Source organism: Culex pipiens, chromosome 1 (assembly GCF_016801865.2).
Source record: "Culex pipiens pallens isolate TS chromosome 1, TS_CPP_V2, whole genome shotgun sequence".
Lineage (NCBI taxonomy): Eukaryota > Metazoa > Arthropoda > Insecta > Diptera > Culicidae > Culex > Culex pipiens.
In genome coordinates this window covers 60,639,723-60,659,987 of record NC_068937.1, presented here as the reverse complement: position 1 = coordinate 60,659,987, position 20,265 = coordinate 60,639,723, and the positions used below count along the sequence as shown (strand labels likewise).

The window sequence follows — 20,265 nt, the reverse complement described above, 5'->3', positions numbered from 1 at the left end:
ACTGCGTTTTTCCACTCGACAGGCAAATCCCGCTCCATGTCTAGCCCGAAAGGAGCAGACCAATTTGAAGCCTTTCGAACGATCCTTTCGCGTGATGCTCGGCGCTGAATCGGCCCGACCCAGACGAAGGACTAACAACAGCCGGAACCTACTTTAAGGGTCGGCTCCACAACATTAGATTACAGGGTGACGACTCGTTACTCCGGTAATCATTTTAAAAATTACAAGGAGTCAAAATTTAATGTGAATTTTACCGAATGATTTTCAACCTATTAGAGCATAATATAAATTAAATAAAGTGAAGAAATCAATTTATGTTAAGTTTTATTTTGTTACCCTGTTACTAAAAGTGCATGTGCTCCAAATGCACCGCGCATTGCATGTGCTCCATTAGGCATTGTGTGTACCCATGAGCAATGGCACCACTTAGCGCAAAGGCGCTTGCACACATATACCACAAATCATTATCCTTTTATTTGAACCCTCTTCCACCGATTAATATCATGTTGACAATGAAGTTGTTAGTCTTGCAGATTTAACACTTTTCAATTCAATTTCGCCGATAAAAATTTAAAAAAAATCGGACTTAAAATCAAGATTTTTCATAGACATTTGTCATCGTAACTTGGTTTTAAATCAAGATAGTGTCTAAATTTTTATGTGAAAATGTTTTACTATTTGAACAAGACCAGAAGCGAGTAGATCCTACATTTGATAAACTTTGGAAAAACTGAGTAAAATTTGAGTAAAGTTTGTTTTATTTGATGCGCTAAATGCAAACTCTTTAATAAGATACCTGAGAAAGAGTGTCAAATCGGCCACTGACGGAAATCGAAACGACAATCTGCCAAACACATGAGAATTTCCTATAATCTCAACATCTAATGAAGCTTTAATTTTGAAGTTTGATATGCAATCTGCTTAGGGTCCATCATAAGTTTGCGGTTCTTCTGGTTATCCGAGAATTGATTCCAAGTTGACTGGAATTGATCAATATGACTCTATATTTTTCTGCCATTTTGATTTGTTTTTTTTTTCATTGAGTAAATAGACCTCAACACCGTAAAAAAAGAGAAAAAAATGTTCGTGAGGACTAGGGTGGTCCAAATCCGGACTTTTTTGGGGCTACCCCCTGAAATCAAAGATTGACCTATCACTAGGCTGAATTCCAAATTTGAGCTCATTCTGACCACGGGAACCCCTCCCTCCAATCGCTTAAAGTTTGTATGGGAAAAATCGTCAAAATGTATCGAGGTTTTTAAGCGAAGATGGCGTTTGAATGGTGAACGCCCGAAATGTCAAAATCACGCAGTGGTACCAACATTACGGAAAAAGTGTGCCATGGCATGATAGCCACATTTTTTTTTTCTAATGTTGGTGCTACTGCGCGATTTTGACATTTCGGGCGTTCACCATTCGAACGCCATCTTCGCTTAAAAACCTGGATGGAGAAAAGCAACTGTTTTACTTTTTTACCTGTGGAAGGCGCCATAGTTATCCGATTCTTACCATTTCTCAAATGTAGAACCTTCATTAAATTTAGAACAACTTTCCCGAAGACACCATATTTTTAGGATTTTTTCCCGCGAAGTTATTAGCGCCCAAAACTGACCATTTTTGCGCGGCCAGCTGTAAGGGGCTACCTAACAACGATTTTCTTAATTCCAATTCGTACACGCACGTGCTCTCTCTCAGGTTCAAACCACGGGGATGCTTCGGCTGTCATCTGCATACAATGTCACTGAAGCCTAAAAAGTACCAAAGTTTTGGTGTCTAGTGTCAAAATTATGGGGAGTAACATGACGAAAAGGGCGCAAAATCGAAAGGACGAAAATATTTTTTTTCTTTATTTTTGTTTCGTTAGTTAAAATGAAATTAAATGTGTACCATTATCTGGGGCAAATCGAGACACATGGGGTGAATTGAGAAGTGATGTTAGCAATGTTTTTGCACAATATTTGAATATTTTTTAATTTGTTTCAGTAGGAATAGACACAAAATAACAAAATTAGTTTGTAAATTTCTTGACTTTTTTTTGATAAGGTCCTATAAACAAAAGTAAACATTGAGTGTATCCCGCTTACTCCGATAGACTTTGACATAAGGTGTGAAAGGGATACACTCAATGTTTACATTTGTTTATAGGACCTTATCAAAAAAAAGTCAAGATTTGAACTTTTATGTTCTGCCTTTCTTGTCGAAAATTTACCAACACATTCAAACCACGGGGTACCATAGAAGTTGGTTTGTTTGACTCAAAAACATGTTTTTTTGTAAAGCCCCACAACGTCCCTAACAATGGGCTATTCCCTTTTCGTGGACTCGCTCTTAAGGTTTCCCAACAACATGGTTTAGCTCAACCGCCTCAAATTGTAGATTTAAATTAACATTATGATGATCTGTAAGTTCATTGGCTAAATAAGAATTTGCGGAAGACATTTCAGAGGATTTGAAAAAGACACCTGCTGGGAAGCTTTGCCTGAGACCTGATGCTAAACATATATTGTTGTTGGCGGCATTTATGGTTTATTTTAATGAAAAGAATCAATATGAGCAGCTACAGGATTATTTTCCAAAAAAATAAATAAGACTTATTATATTTTGATTTGTGACCCTCTGAAATGTTATTCCCGAAACAGCGCCACCAAACATTTGGTGGCGGCTTCAGCAAGCTACGTCAGTATCACGGGCCTGGTTCAAACTCTCTCACAAGCTTGCTTGCCTGCCTGTCTGCCTGCCTGTTTGCCTACAAGCTCGCGCTCTGTTTCTCTGCTTGGACTTTTGTCGTCGTCGTCGTTTTCGTTTGCCGTCCGTTGCGCTGCGTTCCTGGCATGTTTATTATAATTTTCAACTAAAATAGCAGGTTTGATTTAAGATATAAAATTAAATGTATTATGTGATTAACAATAGATATCATATTATCAGAGCGTGTGAGAGAGAATAAAAATTTCGATGAATTAGTTCATCCAAGATCGTCATTCATCCACGGTCATTTTTTATTATTGAGTAAATTTTTAAATAGGGATACAGTCATCCCACATATTCGGAACACCCACAAACACAAACACTCGGAACACTTTTGTGGTAATTAGTCAATAGAATGCAAAATGCAACTTTTCCGCCGACCCTGCTATTTTTAGGGCCTTTATTTGGACATTCTCTTGCTATTTCACTAGTAAAAGTAATAATTTTTAAACAAAAACTGCATTTCAAGACTATTTTATCCAGAGCACCAAAACACTGCCTCCAAATTGCCTGTTCCATGATTGTGGGATGTTATTGTGTCTCCCACAATTGTGGAACACCTGAATTTAACTGATATTTTCACAAAAAAAGTTATCAGACCATTCATATAACATTACTAAGCATGAGTTTCGTTGGTTTCAGAGTGCAAAGTCATTATTTTGTAAAAAATATGTACTCCTGGAGAGAAAAAAAAAGTTTGTTTACATCGTAAGAAAAAAGTGTTCCGAATTTGTGGTTTGCAAGGGTCAATGTTTTTCTTTGAAATCTTGATATAAAACGTAAAAATGTACAGCCGGTCTATACATCAATCGAAAGATCGCAAGAAAAGCTTTCACATGAAGGTAAAAGCAAATCATTATGTTCAATTTTCGATTTTATATGATTTGTTGAACATTGGCCGATCTGTAAACTGTTCCGAATATGAGGGATGACTGTAATGTAATTTATTTTTCTTTTTTCAAAAAAAAAATCAGGTTAACGACAAAAAATTAAGAAAAGTTGCAATATTTGTTGAAGGTGGTCGAGGAACACAGAAAAAAATTTCCAGACAGCACAAAAAGTAATAATTTTATAGAGTATGAATGAAAATTTGCAGCAATAATTGGAAAATTGCCTTGACTTGTAATAAAGTATATTTTTGTTAAAGCAAACTACCTAAAGTAACATAATTTGTATTACCTGATTTAAAAAAGGTGCAGGTGGTTATGTTACACATGACCAGTATGACAAAGAACTTAGCAGAAAAGCTTTTAAAACTAAGCCATTTTGTTGAATTATGCGTCATATAAAATCAAAGCATCATTGGATTTTATTTTCGCTCAATTTCTCTTTATGCTTTGTATAAAGATGTTTGTCCCCTAATCGGAACAATCGTGAGGTAGCGGCCTCTCCAGATTGTGGCCACTTTTTTCGAAATGGCCAGTATTGAAAACCATGAGTTGTGATACCCATATTGCCAATACTCGTTGGTTCAGTAGATGTCTCCCCGGGAAAACTTTCCTTTAGGGCACTGGCCACTCCAGTTTTTGGCCAACTTTTTTCTAAATTGCTATTTTCATTACCAATATTGAAAACCATGAATATTGATACCAATATTGCCCAAAATCGTATGGTTCGGTAAATGTCTTCCTGAGAGAACCTCCCTGGGGGCACCGGCCACTCCAGGTTGTGGCCAATACGGTCAAAATGGCCATTTGCATTACCAGCATTGAAAATCATGAATTTTGATACCCATATTGCCCAAAATCGTTTAGTTCGTTAAATGTCCACCTGGGACAACCTCCCTGAGGGCACCGGCCACTCCAGGCTGTGGCCAATACTGTCAAAATGGCCATTTTCATCACCAGTATCAAAATGCCAGAAGATTGATACCCATATTGTCCAGTCTCGTATGGCCTTCCATCGGAACAACCCGGAGGGATCTGACCATTCCGGGTCTTGGGGCCAGAATATTCCGGTGGCTCTCAATAATTCCGGCTGGCCTGCCTCCGCTTGGTCTGCTCCTAGCTCCAGGCTAGCTGCTTTTCGGCCAACTGCTTTTGGGCCTCCAGGTCATCTGATTCCAGGTCCAGTTTGTTGTTTATGCCTCGGCGTCCAACGATAGATTGATTTCCCAGAGTTGACCGAACGGGCTTATATTGGTTTAGAATGGAGACGGATGCCCCGCTTCTTTGCGCCGGTTATCCCATTCCTACGTCATTCGCTTTTTTAATGCACTGGTGGGGATGGGAAGTCGTAAAGGCAGCATTTTTGCCAACGATTTTCATTCCATCGTCATCGTTCGAACCGACAACATCGTAGCAGCAGCAGCAGCAGCGGAAAAAACAAGGACTGGAGGAAATCAAGAGCGAGCTCCGAGAAGAAGAAATACGCCAGCGTGTGCGTGAAATTGCTGCCAAAATGACGTCCAAGGAGAAAAACAAGGCCTACTTGGATGGACGCTCGTGAAGATGGCCACAAGAATCAACTTCTGCTGCAATGCAATAAAATGGCGCTTTTCAGGGCCAACGAAAAATTCACGAAAGAGTTATTGTTTCAAATGATTTATGCACTGCCTTGGTGCATTTTTATAGCTTTTGACGCTTGGCGTTTAAATTAATTTAAATATTTCCCCCAAAATTTTCATTTTAAAAAAATTGAACGAATATTAAAAATTTTCGCTTGCGAGTGTCAAACGATCGCAGTTGGCCTTGAACAAGCAAGCGCGTGCTTTGACCCACGCAAAAAATCTTTCCGCTCTCTGATTGGCTGTTTTGTTTTGCCGTGGAGTCGTGAAGGCAGCATTTTTGCCAACAATTTTCATTCCATCGTCATCGTTCGAACCGACAACATCGTAGCAGCAGCAGCAGCAGCAGCGGAAAAAACAAGGACTGGAGGAAATCAAGAGCGAGCTCCGAGAAGAAGAAATACGCCAGCGTGTGCGTGAAATTGCTGCCAAAATGACGTCGAAGGAGAAAAATAAGGCCTACTTGGATGGACGCTCGAGAAGATGGCCGCAAGAATCAACTTCTGCTGCAATGCAATAAAATGGCGCTTTTCAGGGCCAACGAAAAATTCACGAAAGAGTTATTGTTTCAAATGATTTATGCACTGCCTTGGTGCATTTTTATAGCTTTTGACGCTTGGCGTTTAAATTAATTTAAATATTTCCCCCAAAATTTTCATTTTAAAAAAATTGAACGAATATTAAAAATTTTCGCTTGCGAGTGTCAAACGATCGCAGTTGGCCTTGACCAAGCAAGCGCGTGCTTTGACCCACGCAAAAAATCTTTCCGCTCTCTGATTAGCTGTTTTGTTTTGCCGTGGAGTCGTGAAGGCAGCATTTTTGCCAACGATTTTCATTCCATCGTCATCGTTCGAACCGACAACATCGTAGCAGCAGCAGCAGCAGCGGAAAAAACAAGGACTGGAGGAAATCAAGAGCGAGCTCCGAGAAGAAGAAATACGCCAGCGTGTGCGTGAAATTGCTGCCAAAATGACTTCGAAGGAGAAAAACAAGGCCTACTTGGATGGACGCTCGACAAGATGGCTGTAAGAATTAACTTTTGCTGCAATGCAATAAAATGGCGCTTTTCAGGGCCAACGCAAAATTCACGAAAGAGTTATTGTTTCAAATGATTCATGCACTGCCTTGGTGCATTTTTATAGCTTTTGACGCTTGGCGTTTAAATTAATTTAAATATTTCCCCCAAAATTTTCATTTCTAAAAAATTTAACGAATATTAAAAAATTTCGCTTGCAAGTGTCAAACGATCGCAGTTGGCCTTGAACAAGCAAGCGCGTGCTTTGACCCACGCAAAAAATCTTTCCGCTCTCTGATTGGCTGTTTTGTTTTGCCGTGGAGTCATGGAGGCAGCATTTTTGCCAACGATTTTCATTCCATCGTCATCGTTCGAACCGACAACATCGTAGCAGCAGCAGCAGCAGCGGAAAAAACAAGGACTGGAGGAAATCAAGAGCGAGCTCCGAGAAGAAGAAACACGCCAGCGTGTGCGTGAAATTGCTGCCAAAATGACGTCCAAGGAGAAAAACAAGGCCTACTTGGATGGACGCTCGACAAGATGGCTGCAAGAATCAACTTCTGCTGCAATGCAATAAAATGGCGCTTTTCAGGGCCAACGCAAAATTCACGAAAGAGTTATTGTTTCAAATGATTCATGCACTGCTTGGTGCATTTTTATAGCTTTTGACGCTTGGCGTTTAAATTTATTTAAATATTTCCCCCAAAATTTTCATTTTAAAAAAATTGAACGAATATTAAAAAAAATTCGCTTGCAAGTGTCAAACGATCGCAGTTGGCCTTGAACAAGCAAGCGCGTGCTTTGACCCACGCAAAAAATCTTTCCGCTCTCTGATTGGCTGTTTTGTTTTGCCGTGGAGTCGTGAAGGCAGCATTTTTGCCAACGATTTTCATTCCATCGTCATCGTTCGAACCGACAACATCGTAGCAGCAGCAGCAGCAGCGGAAAAAACAAGGACTGGAGGAAATCAAGAGCGAGCTCCGAGAAGAAGAAATACGCCAGCGTGTGCGTGAAATTGCTGCCAAAATGACGTCCAAGGAGAAAAACAAGGCCTACTTGGATGGACGCTCGAGAGGATGGCCGCAAGAATCAACTTCTGCTGCAATGCAATAAAATGGCGCTTTTCAGGGCCAACGCAAAATTCACGAAAGAGTTATTGTTTCAAATGATTCATGCACTGCTTGGTGCATTTTTATAGCTTTTGCAGGGTTGTTACGGACGGCGCGGATCGCGCGGATGGCGCGTTTCGCGCGGATAGCGCGGATTTGGCGCGGATTTGCTGGCTTAATTTGCTCAGGCGCGGATTTCGCGCGGATGACAATTTGGATAAATAAAATAATTAACTTTCAAGTTATAAAGAAAATTATTATCAGGAATTACTGTAATTTTTTTAAGTGCAAAAACTTCAATTTCTTAGAAGTTGTTACCGAAACAAAATTGATTTTTTTCCGGAAATGTTTGTTTGTAATTTTTTAATATGAAACGTCGAAATAATCTACAAGAAGAGATAATTTTTGTTAAAGATTTTTTAAATAAATTTATTCTTACACTCAACTCATTATTAACATCTGATACGGGTTCTAAATATTCCATCTCTTATGAGTTTCAGGTTATGTTTTATCAACAATATGTATTGTTTATTTTATACTGGATACATTTTGATTTGATTCTTTTGAACCATATTTCAAGCTTTTCTATAGATATTCGGATTAAACAAAAAAAAATATTGGGGGTGCTCTGGTGGACGTATTGTGGTCAAATCCCAAATATGAGCAATATTGGACGGAACAGAAGCTGGCTTTCCGCCTTTGATTTTAGTTAGGATTTAACCCGTAGAAAGGTTTTTTTTAATTTACATGAAAAAATAAAAAGATCTAAATATTCAAATATGAAAGCTCCAACATTCAAAATTAAAAGTTCAGAAGTTCTAAAATTCTATTTTTTTTAATTTTTATAGTTGTTAAATCCAAAAATTGAAAAATTCTGAATTTTAAATAGCCAACAATAAAAAAATCTAAATTTCTAAATAAAAAAAAATTCCAAAAAATCATGAATTTAAAATATTTAAAAATCAAGAATAAATTCTCCAAATTTACAAATTTTGAAAATTGATAATAAAAACAATCAATGGAACAAAAACTTATAAATTCTCAAATAAAGTTCTTAAATTCTTAAATTCTTAAATTCTTAAATTCTTAAATTCTTAAATTCTTAAATTCTTAAATTCTTAAATTCTTAAATTCTTAAATTCTTAAATTCTTAAATTCTTAAATTCTTAAATTCTTAAATTCTTAAATTCTTAAATTCTTAAATTCTTAAATTCTTAAATTCTTAAATTCTTAAATTCTTAAATTCTTAAATTCTTAAATTCTTAAATTCTTAAATTCTTAAATTCTTAAATTCTTAAATTCTTAAATTCTTAAATTCTTAAATTCTTAAATTCTTAAATTCTTAAATTCTTAAATTCTTAAATTCTTAAATTCTTAAATTCTTAAATTCTTAAATTCTTAAATTCTTAAATTCTTAAATTCTTAAATTCTTAAATTCTTAAATTCTTCAATTCTTAAATTCTTAAATTCTCAAACTCTGGATCTTAATAAAAAGAACCGCAGAATTCTTAAATGCTACAATTTTTGTCACCATCATAGATTTCAGAAAGTCTGATAACTTTGGAGCATTTTTTAAGTAATATTTTAGGATTGAGAATTTTTTAGAAGAATATAATACAAATTTCGTGTCGAGCACGAACTGCATGTTTTTATCTAATCCTTAGATTTATGAATTTTCAAATCTTAATTTTTTTCAATTTATTGATTTTTTTAATTTAAATTTTCAAATCCCTATTTGAATTTCTTTTTTGCTAAATTTATTGTTATGGCTTTTCTCTCTGGTTTAATTCATCCTAGCAAAAATAAATTTGATCATATAATTTTCAGCGTTTCAACATTCTGGGTCTTGAGATTAAGATAAAGCTATTCTGGATTTTAAATTCTATTTATTGAATACAACATAATTTTAACGTTTGTGGTTTTTGCGTTCCTTCCGACGGAACCCTTAATCATAAAACGATTTTAATTTTTGTTCTCAAATACTTTCATAAAAATTAAATTGTTGTGAAACTCTGTTGTATATTTGTCGCGCAAAATTATTTTTCCTATTATGGCGCGGATTTCGCGCGGATTGGGTTTTTGGGACGGCGCGGATTTGGCGCGGATTTTTTTTCGACTTCTCCGTAACAACCCTGTTTTGACGCTTGGCGTTTAAATTTATTTAAATATTTCCCCCAAAATTTTCATTTTAAAAAAATTGAACGAATATTAAAAAAAAATCGCTTGCAAGTGTCAAACGATCGCAGTTGGCCTTGAACAAGCAAGCGCGTGCTTTGACCCACGCAAAAAATCTTTCCGCTCTCTGATTGGCTGGTTTGTTTTGCCGTGGAGTCGTGAAGGCAGCATTTTTGCAAACGATTTTCATTCCATCGTCATCGTTCGAACCGACAACATCGTAGCAGCAGCAGCGGAAAAAACAACAACTGGAGGAAATCAAGAGCGAGCTCCGAGAAGAAGAGACACGCCAGCGTGTGCGTGAAATAGCTGCCAAAATGACGTTGAAGGAGAAAAACAAGGCCTACTTGGATGGACGCTCGTGAAGATGGCCACAAGAATCAACTTCTGCTGCAATGCAATAAAATGGCGCTTTTCAGGGCCAACGAAAAATTCACGAAAGAGTTATTGTTTTAAATGATTCATGCACTGCTTTTGGTGCATTTTTATAGCTTTTGACGCTTGGCGTTTAAATTAATTGAAATATTTTCCCCCAAACAATTTCCATTTAAAAAAAAACAGAACGAGTATTTACAATCAAACGTCAAACGATCGCAGTTGGCCAACTTATGAGGTTGCGGCCAATACTGTCAAAATGGCCATTTTCATAACCAGTATCGAAAAACATGAATTTTGATACACATATTGTCCAAAATCGAACGGTTCGGTAAATGTCCTCTCGGGAGTACCTAACTGAGGGCACCGGCCACTCCAGGTTGTGGCCAATACTGTCAAAATGGCCATTTTAATTACCAGTACCAAAAACCAAGAAGTTTGATACCCATATTGCCCAGAACCGTATGGTTTGATAAATTTCTCCCCGGGACAACCTCCCTGAGGGCACTGGCCACTCCAGGTTGTGGCCAATACTGTCAAAATGGCCATTTTAATTACCAGTTCCAGAAAACCAAGAATTTAGATACCCATATTGCCCAAAACCGTATGGTTTGATAATGTTCTCCCCGGGACAACCTCCCTGAGGGCCCTGGCCACTCCAGGTTGTGGCCAATCCTGTCAAAATGGCCATTCTAATTACGAGTACTAAAAACCAAGAATTTTGATACCCATATTGCCCAAAATCGTATGGTTCGGTAAATGTCCTCCCGGGACAACCTCCCTGAGGGCACCGGCACTCCAGGTTGTGGCCAATACTGTCAAAATGGCCATTTTCATCACCAGTATCAAAATCCAAGAAGTTTGATACCCATATTGCCCAGTCTCGTATGGCCTTCCATCGGAACACCCCTGAGGGTTCTGGAATATTCCGGCTGGCCTGCCTCCGCTTGGGCTGCTCCTTGCTCCAGGCCAGCTGCTTTTCGGCCAACTGCTTCTGGGCCTCCAGGCCATCTGCTTCCAGGTCCAGGTTGTTGTTCACTTCTCGGCGTCCAGCGATAGAATGATTTTCTTGGGCTGATCGAGCGGGGTTTATATTGGCTCGAAATGGTGACGGATGCCCCGCCTTTTTGTGCCGGTTATCCCAAACCTCATCATTCGCTTTTTGTTTCAACTGTGTGGAAAATTCCACGCAACAGTGCCTTGTTGCGTCGCAGACCTTTTCCCCAGTACCAAGCATGCAACATTTTCGTAACGCGCGACATTTTTCGGTTTTCTGGATTGACACCTCACCAGAATAGAGCCCTTAGGACAAAGTTCTTTGTCAAAAAAAAAAAATTATTATCATGATTATTTAGCATATACGAACAACTGCTTGTAATGCTTGGAAAAACAAACAAACCCTCTTTTTTTAATGAGCCTATGCTGTCTTTTCTTTAAATTATTTTTTTTCCGTGCATTTTGACGTAATTTAAGAATTTATATGCTAAATATATCTCAAAACAAACCTGCTATTTTAGTTGAAAATTATAATAAACATGCCAGGAACGCAGCGCAACGGACGGCAAACGAAAACGACGACGACGACAAAAGTCCAAGCAGAGAAAAAATCATTGTTATCCGAGCATTCGTTGGAGAAGGTTGTCTGATTCAACATGACTCGTCGCGTCCCGGCGCAAAACGCCGGCAATATCGCCCTACCTGCGACTCAAGCAGGCAAAAAAGTGGGAATTTCCAAAAGGAAGGTTGAGGCCTCAACTGATGGCCAAAAACCGGGGATTTCCAAGAGGAAGGTGCTTTTGGAAGTGACATCGAACAGCAAAAAGACGAAAAAGAGCGACGGTACTGTACCGATGGATGAGGAGGAGGAGAACTCCTCTTCGCACGAGGAGCAGCTTTTGAAGAACAACAAGTTCGCTGGACTGCCTGACGAGGACCAGGTAGCGGAAGCAAAGGAGAATGAAGTGAAACAGCGAAAGGAGAAACTGCCTCCTTTTTATGTGCGGCAATCAGCAGCAACGATCGACTTTCGAGCGGGGCTGGTTGAACTCATCAAGTCTGGGAAAGTCCAAGGCAACATTCGTCTGTGTCAGGACGGATTTAAGGTGCTGGTGCAATCCAGGCAGCACTATCAACTGGTCAAGGAATACTTGACCGAAAACGAGGCGGAGTACTTTACCCATGATGTCGCCATGGATAAGCCGTACAAAATCGTCGTCAGAGGTCTGTACGACATGCCAGTGGAGGAATTAGCTGCCGAGTTAAAAGTTTTGAAACTGGATGTGTTGGCCGTGCACAAAATGAGCCGACGCAACAAAGACATCAAGTACCGTGACCAGCTCTACCTGCTGCATTTGGCTAAGGGATCGACGACGCTTCCTGAGCTGAAGGCAATCCGAGCGGTTTTCAACATTATCGTGTCGTGGGAGCGATACCGACCAGTGCACCGTGACGTCACACAATGCTTCAACTGCCTGGGTTTCGGGCACGGAGGTAAGAACTGCCACCTAAAGTGTCGTTGCGCCAAATGTGGTACCGATGCGCACATCACATCCCAGTGCATCCAAGATTCGCTGGTTAGGTGCCTCAACTGCAACGGTGAGCACTCGTCAACCGACCGAAAGTGCCCCAAGAGAGCTGAGTTCGTGAAAATTCGGCAGCAAGCATCGACGAAGAATCAGCCTCAGCGTCGTAGAACTCCTCCAGCCCTGGTGGAGAAAAACTTTCCACCTCTTCAACCGCGACGCCAGGTCCCGAACTTGGCACCGTTGCCGTTGGATCCCAGGAAGAGAGCTGAGATGAATCAACCGCGGCCGGGTTCCAGCCAGGAGCCGAGACCGTCACCACCGGGCTTCAGCCAGGAGCCAAGACCAACCCAAGAACCAGCAGTTGAGGAAAATGGTAATGATCTTTACACCTCAACCGAACTCCTCAATATTTTCAAACAGATGTCCGCTGCACTGCGTGGATGCAAAACCAAGACCCAGCAGATTGAAGTGCTGACCTCGTTCGTCATCCAGTATGGATCGTAGGTCCCTCAAGCTGCTGAATTGGAACGCTTGCTCCATTAGGAGGAAGAACTTAGAGCTGGTGGATTTTCTTCGCGAGAAGGAGATCGACGTAGCTGCCATCACGGAAACTCATCTGAAGCCCGGTGAAAAAGTTTATCTGCAAAACTACAAGATCGCGACGCAGCTCGACAGGACCACCTCTGGAGGAGGAGGTGTGCTTGTCGCTGTTCATCGTGATCTCAAGCCACGCCGGCTGCCACACTTCAAGCTGGACATCATCGAGGCCGTTGGGGTGGAAATTCCCACTTCGGTTGGCCCAGTACTCTTCATTGCTGCATACTGCCCACGTCAGGTGAATTCCAGAGATGGTTCAGCAGCAAAACTGAAGAGCGATATCCAGAAGCTGACACGGCGGAGCGCAAAGTACATCATCGCTGGTGACCTCAACGCGAAGCATGAAGTTTGGGGCAACAGCAGGAGGAATCGGAACGGAGTGATTCTGCACAACGATCTGCAAAACGGATACTACAACGTTGTGAGTCCAGATCGTCCAACGAGGGTGGCTCGGTCTGGGAATCACTCAATCATCGACTTCTTCATTACCAATATGGCTGAGAACGTGGCTCATCCTGAGGTGTTTGAAGAGTTGAGTTCTGATCACTATCCGGTGGTTGTGGAGGTTGGAGCTTCCGTTACTCCGCAGCAGCAACCAACCCGGAAAGATTACCACAACGTTGACTGGCAGCAGTTTCAGCAAGTGGTCGACAGCAACATCGACTATGATCAACACCCGGAAACTTCTGCCGATATTGATCGTTCGCTGGAGGTGATCCAGCAGGCTATCAACCAAGCAGAGGCTGCCAACGTTCGGGAGGTTCCTGTTAATTTTAAGGTAACTGATATTGACGTAGATACTAAACACTTGATAAGACTAAGGAATGTTTATAGGAGACAATATCAACGGACTGGAGACTATGACAAAAAGATTTCAGTGAACAATTTGAACAAAATCATACAAGACCGACTTGACAATATCAGAAATCAAGAATTTTCAAAACATGTAAGCCAGCTTGGGAATTATTCAAAACCATTTTGGAAACTTTCTAAAGTTCTTAAAAACAAACCAAAGCCTATTCCTCCTCTTATTGTTGAGGATTCTCCCTTGATTACATCCGAGGAAAAGGCAAATGCACTTGGGCTTCATTTTGTTAGTTCTCATAATCTTGGCGCTTCCATGACCAGCCGTAAAGAAACATCAGTTGCCAATAGTATTTCAACAATTAATAACTCTACCTTTGAATTTCCTGCAGATTCCCATGTTTCTGGTGAGGAAGTCAAAGTTGCAGTAAAACAAATGAAAAATATGAAAGCTCCTGGCTTTGATAACATTTTTAATCTAGTGTTGAAAAAACAGAGTGATCAGTTCTTTCAACATCTAGCCAATATTTTCAATAAATGTTTGCAACTTGGTTACTTCCCCACCAATTGGAAACTGGGCAAAGTCATACCAATTTTGAAGCCTCAAAAAGATCCAACATCGCCAACAAGTTATCGTCCCATTAGTCTTTTGAGTAGTCTGTCCAAACTCTTTGAGAAGGTCATCTATTCAAGGCTTTTGGATTTTACCAACGATAATAATATAATTTTGAATGAGCAGTTTGGCTTCCGTAAGGGACATAATACTGCTCATCAGCTTACGAGAGTAACCAAAATCATCAAGCAAAACAAGCTTGAGTCTAAATCAACTGCTATGGCTTTGTTGGATGTTGAGAAGGCTTTTGACAATGTTTGGCATGATGGTTTGATACATAAACTGTATTTGTACGGTTTTCCAATGTATCTTATCAAAATTATCCAGCACTATCTTTCGGAGAGATCGTTCAGGGTTTTTCTGAATGGGATTGCTTCTGGATTATTCAACATTGATGCTGGGGTTCCCCAAGGAAGTATTCTTGGCCCACTTCTGTACAATATTTTTACATCTGATTTGCCTACTCTTCCTGGTAATGGTGTGTTGTCACTTTTTGCTGATGACACTGCCGTTATTTATAAGGGTAAAATAACCAGATATTTAGTTGGCCGTCTTCAGAAGGGTCTTGACGTTCTTTCCGAATACTTTGGCGACTGGAAAATTCGTATAAATGCAGCAAAAACTCAAACCATCATTTTTCCTCTTTCCAAATCGGCCAGATTTGTCCCAAAGGATGATGTTTTGATAAAAATGAATGATGTTTCGATACCCTGGTCAAAGGAAGTTGTCTACTTAGGTCTCATACTTGACTCGAAACTTTTGTTTCGGCAGCATGTAGACAAAATATTGAACAAGTGCAGCATTCTCATCAGGTGCTTGTACCCTTTAATTAACAGAAAATCAAAGCTTTCTTTGAAAAATAAGCTAGCAGTTTACAAACAAATAATTTACCCCGTTATTGAGTATGCAGTACCTGTTTGGGAGTGTTGCGCTAGAACTCATAAATTGAAGCTCCAGCGTGTCCAAAACAAGGTACTCAAAATGGTTTTGAATGTTCCTGGCTGGACAAGATCAAGTGAGGTTCATGAATTAGCAGAAGTAAAAATGTTGGATCAGAAGATTCAAGAAAAATGTTTGAAATTCAGGGAAAAATGTGCTATTTCTGAATACCCCTTGATTCAAGGATTGGTTTAGTTTATTGTAAGTTTAAGTTAGTTTTAGGTTAGGTTATGTTTTCTTAACATTTTTTTTTTCCTCATTGTACCTAGTGTTACAAAAATGATAAATCATATATTTTTAAAGTTATGAAAATGAACAGTGTTTAAATCACGAAAAGCAAATTAAAGCTGAAGAGCCACAGCTGACCACTTATTATGTAAACCAAATGTAATTATTATAAGAAAGATTCAATAAAGTATATTTAATTCAAAAAAAAAAAAAATTCCAAGCAGAGAAACAGAGCGCGAGCTTGTAGGCAAACAGGTAGGCAGACAGGCAGGCAAGCAAGCTTGTGAGAGAGTTTGAACCTGAGAGAGAGCACGTGCGTGTACGAATTGGAATTAAGAAAATCGTTGTTAGGTAGCCCCTTACAGCTGGCAGCGCAAAAATGGTCAGTTTTGGGCGCTAATAACTTCGCGGGAAAAAATCCTAAAAATATGGTGTCTTGGGGAAAGTTGTTCTAAATTTAATGAAGGTTCTACATTTGAGAAATGGTAAGAATCGGATAACTATGGCGCCTTCCACAGGTAAAAAAGTAACACAGTTGCTTTTCTCCATACATTTTGACGATTTTTCCCATACAAACTTTAAGCGATTGGAGGGAGGGGTTCCCGTGGTCAGAATGAGCTCAAATTTGGAATTTAGCCTAGTGATAGGTCAATCTTTGATTTCAGGGGGTAGCCCCAAAAAAGTCCGGATTTGGACCACCCTAGTGAGGACGCTGTTCTTGACGAATGTTTAATAAAAGCAGTCCGTTTAATTTGAATCGGGATCAAATGCATTAGAATAAGCGTGATTTGAAAAGATTGAACTAAATTTAACCAAACTTTTTTTTTCAAATCTTTTTCTTCCAGAAATATTATTGCACTGTCGAAATGGCCGCTCCAAACGGCGATGCGGCCATGCGTGGCATGGTCGGTATCGGTGGCCCATCTTCCTTAGTTCCTGGCCCCAACAGTAGCACCACCATTCGACAGCAGGTCGTACATCACCAGCAACTGCAACCACCGCCGGCACCGCATCACCCTCCCATGCCGAACCACATCCAGCAGCTCCAGAATCTAACGACGGCAGGAGGAGCCCACAACTCAACCGTCGTACTCCACAATGCCATACATCAACAGCAGCAACATCGGATCCAGCAGCATCCGCCACCGCCAAGACAGCAGCTGTTTCACCATCAACAACAGCAACAGCATAAAATTTCCCAGTTTAGTGGGAATATTAATAATTTGGTGTTTGCTGCTAGTGTCGAAAATGCTTCCGCGAGTGGTGAGATGAATATGGCACGAAGTGGCCTAAGTGGTGGGCGGGAAGGGAGTAACGTGGTTGTAAATATAGCTAGTGTGAATCCGTCGGGAGAGAATAGTGGGAGTTCAGCAAGTAGCAATAGTACTAGTATCAATCCTGTTGTAAACAGGATAGCAAGCACAAGTGTTGGTCACATTCCAGTGGAAAATGTTCAAGTGTTGCAGCAATACCAGCAGCTGAACGAGACTTCGTCGAAAACTTCCTCGGCCACAATGTCACCACGTGCCGCCACCAACGTGGCACCCGGCTGGAGAAGGATCAAGTACAACTGCGAGATTATCTACATAAGGTGGGTATCGAATCGATGGCGAACCATGCGTGAATCACCAGCAGGATACCTCTTCCGAGATGGTTGGGAAGATTTTTATTTTCCTTTTTTTACCTTCTTCAACCGTTCCATACTCCATGCGGTGCGCAACATCCTTTTAAAAGGATCGGTGAACGTTACATTTTTTTTTGTTATTGTCTCAAGCTCATAATTGACTCCTTCGCTGGCTAGGTTAAAGCATAGACAAAAAAGTTTAAACGAACAAAAGCAGTCTAAACTAAAGCAACATTCCTCGTTTTTTGGCCATTACATGCAACATGTGCAATTGGTTCCACAAGAAGGACGCAAATCGACTAGAACAGTTGGGACAGATTCGTGCGCAGCGTGAAAGCTGGTTGAATTCCAGATTTTTTAAACTTTTGGCTTGGCCTCGGTCAGTTTTGTGAATTGGCGATATAAAAAACTCTCATTTGATGATTCCTGCACCAAAATATCAGAGCGTATAGCAACCGTCTCTATGGCTTGTGAGTTCTCTTCTTTTATCTCGTGATTGCCAGCAAGAGCATTCTCTTTCTATCATTCCTTCTCTAACAAAAGATTATTAGTTCCCACATTCATGTTGATTTTTGCTGACGAAGCCGTTTTTTGGCAATATCCTAAAAAATTCAACAAAACACAACCAACATCAAAAAATATCTGTAACATCAAGGTGAAATTTCACAATCTAGTACATTGTCGACAATCTTGTAAATCTCAGTTCTGTATGTGTTGACGATTTCGCTAACCAAGTTTCTCTTCAAACTACGGTTCCATATTAGCGAAAAAAATGACTGGCCCAGCTTTTTCGGCAGGTTTCAGTAAACCAAACCAGCAAAATATCTCTGTTAATTAAGCGATGAATCCTTTTTTAGTGATTACAACGTTACATTGATTTTTGATAGAACTTGAGCCATTTTTTTATTATGAATTCTGCATGTTTTTTTTTAATTATTGAAGTTAAACTGAAACGCCTCAAAAAGAATATCTCAAAAATATTTGAAATCATGCAAAAACTTTTAACTCTCGAACCCATCAGTTCAAGGGCATTTGGTTGTTACGTCTTATAAATGTGGCACGTTCGCCACGTTCTTTAGCTGCTGAATTTTTAAACTAGCGTCGAGATTTTGTCGTCTGCCTTCACGCAAAATCCCAAACTTGTTCCAATATTTTTCTCTCGCCAGAAAACGTGTTTAAACGCCGTCTACATTGCCGCCGCCGGCAACAATCAACAATCAACACACAGCTCGGGCATTTTGTCTCTCTGCGTGAGCAACTGTAAAACAGGCAAAATATCAAGGTTCAACGATTGTGTACAAACTTTACGCTACGCCGCCTGCCTGTTGTAACCTCCGATTATTAGCGATTTCTCTTTCGTTGAACCACCTCTTGTTTTTTTTTCCTCATTCGTTGATATTTTTATGATGCCCACAGTCAGATCTTGTAGTGAATCGGGCAGGGCTTGGAGGTCGACCTGGTGTTAAACTCATTCACCAGCACCACCATAAAAAAACAACATAATTGTTTGACCACAAACACCCCCCAAATGAAGCAGTAAACGATCAAAAAGGGAGAACGCATGAATGGTACTTGAGATCGTTACAACCTGACCAAATAGCTATTGGTTTATTTTTGGACGTGTGATTCCGGTTGATGAAATCAGTCCTTCAAAATGTGGTTTAATGATTGGCACTAACACCTCAGTTTAACGAGCGATTAGGTGTTACCAGTAATCGACAGCAAATTGTTTTTTTTTTATTGGGTAAAATATCCAGGAAACGCTTAGTTCGTTTTGTTTCATCTAAATAAATTGTTAAAAAATTTCAATCCTGGTTGATATAAGTTACGCTCAAATTTCATAAGGCCCGTGGTACAAACAAATTAAAAAATGTCGGTAATCCGCGATACACTCTAGTTATTTTCAAATTGCGAATTCTCACTGGGCGGTAAGATAGTGTTCTTTTATACGAAACGAATAAAAAATGTTGGATTAGACTTCTTTAACTTCACAATAATCTAGTTTTGTTGAGTATGATAGCATTAGGCCCATTTTAAAACCATCATAGGGAAATATACCGATTCTCATCACTCTAAGCGATGGTGCCTGAATGATGCTGGATAATCCGGAGTGTTCCTTGATATTTACTAAACCAAGTACACTAACCAGTAGAGCAGCTTTTTGTGAACATTTCAGTTTAATTTGACTTTCACCAAAAGTTATTCCTATTACTTTACCAATTATTTTACAGAAATATTTCCAAAGTCTATTCTAGTCAGACGAGAATGAACTAGATAGAGCAACTTCTATTTTCGGCCGAGTTCTTTTTTTCAGCGCACTTGTGTGGCTATTAAGTTTCCTGGCATCACTGGTTATCATTGATACCGTCATCTGGGGCGAATTGGGACTACAGTCTAAATAGGGACAACAGGTTTTAGAGCACTTGAAAGCTTGAAATTTGAAAATTTATGGACTATTTAAGTTAATCTGTGTTTGTTTCATCCAAAACCATTGAAAAAATCCACATATTGTACAATAACAAGGCTAAAACAGCTGTCCCAATTCTCAATCTCCCCCGATTCACCCCAGATGACGGTACCTAAAAAGTATAGGTCCAATCAAAACATCTATTTTGTCTTTAAATTATCGAAATGTTATGGGACCATCCAAAAACCAAGTGGTCCCTATACTAGTCCGGAGAATGTGTCTAATCCTGTTAATGGATATTTACTTTTTTTTTGTATATTTCACGTGAAAAATCCTGAAAATCATTGACGAATATTGTAAGCCCTGAGCTCTTTACAATTTCTCAGGTTCTTCTAAATGAAACTTTGTTCTGTTAAAAGGGTTGTGTAGCGGACATCTTAAGATGACTTAGCCAAAAGAATCTCGTTCCTAGAACAAATCATGTAATTTTTTCAGCAAGTTGAGGTACGTTTTTGGACAAAAATTACCTCTCTTAAAAATAACTTTTTAATATTTACAAACTAAATCAACTAAAATGATGGAACAATAGTATCCACAAAGTTG

General features: G+C 39.6%; 1 protein-coding gene across 8 annotated transcripts in view; it reads left to right on the top strand.

Moving 5' to 3' along the window:
* LOC120426433 (methyl-CpG-binding domain protein 5) overlaps window positions 1–20,265 on the top strand; it is a 51,687-nt gene that overhangs the window by 6,165 nt on the left and 25,257 nt on the right. For all 8 annotated transcript variants that reach the window (XM_052706681.1, XM_052706680.1, XM_052706678.1 and 5 more), the window contains exon 2: window positions 16,477–17,222. In XM_052706681.1, coding sequence (XP_052562641.1) covers window positions 16,498–17,222 — 725 coding nt within the window. In that variant the 5' untranslated portion in view covers window positions 16,477–16,497. The remainder of the gene's footprint in view (window positions 1–16,476; window positions 17,223–20,265) is intronic.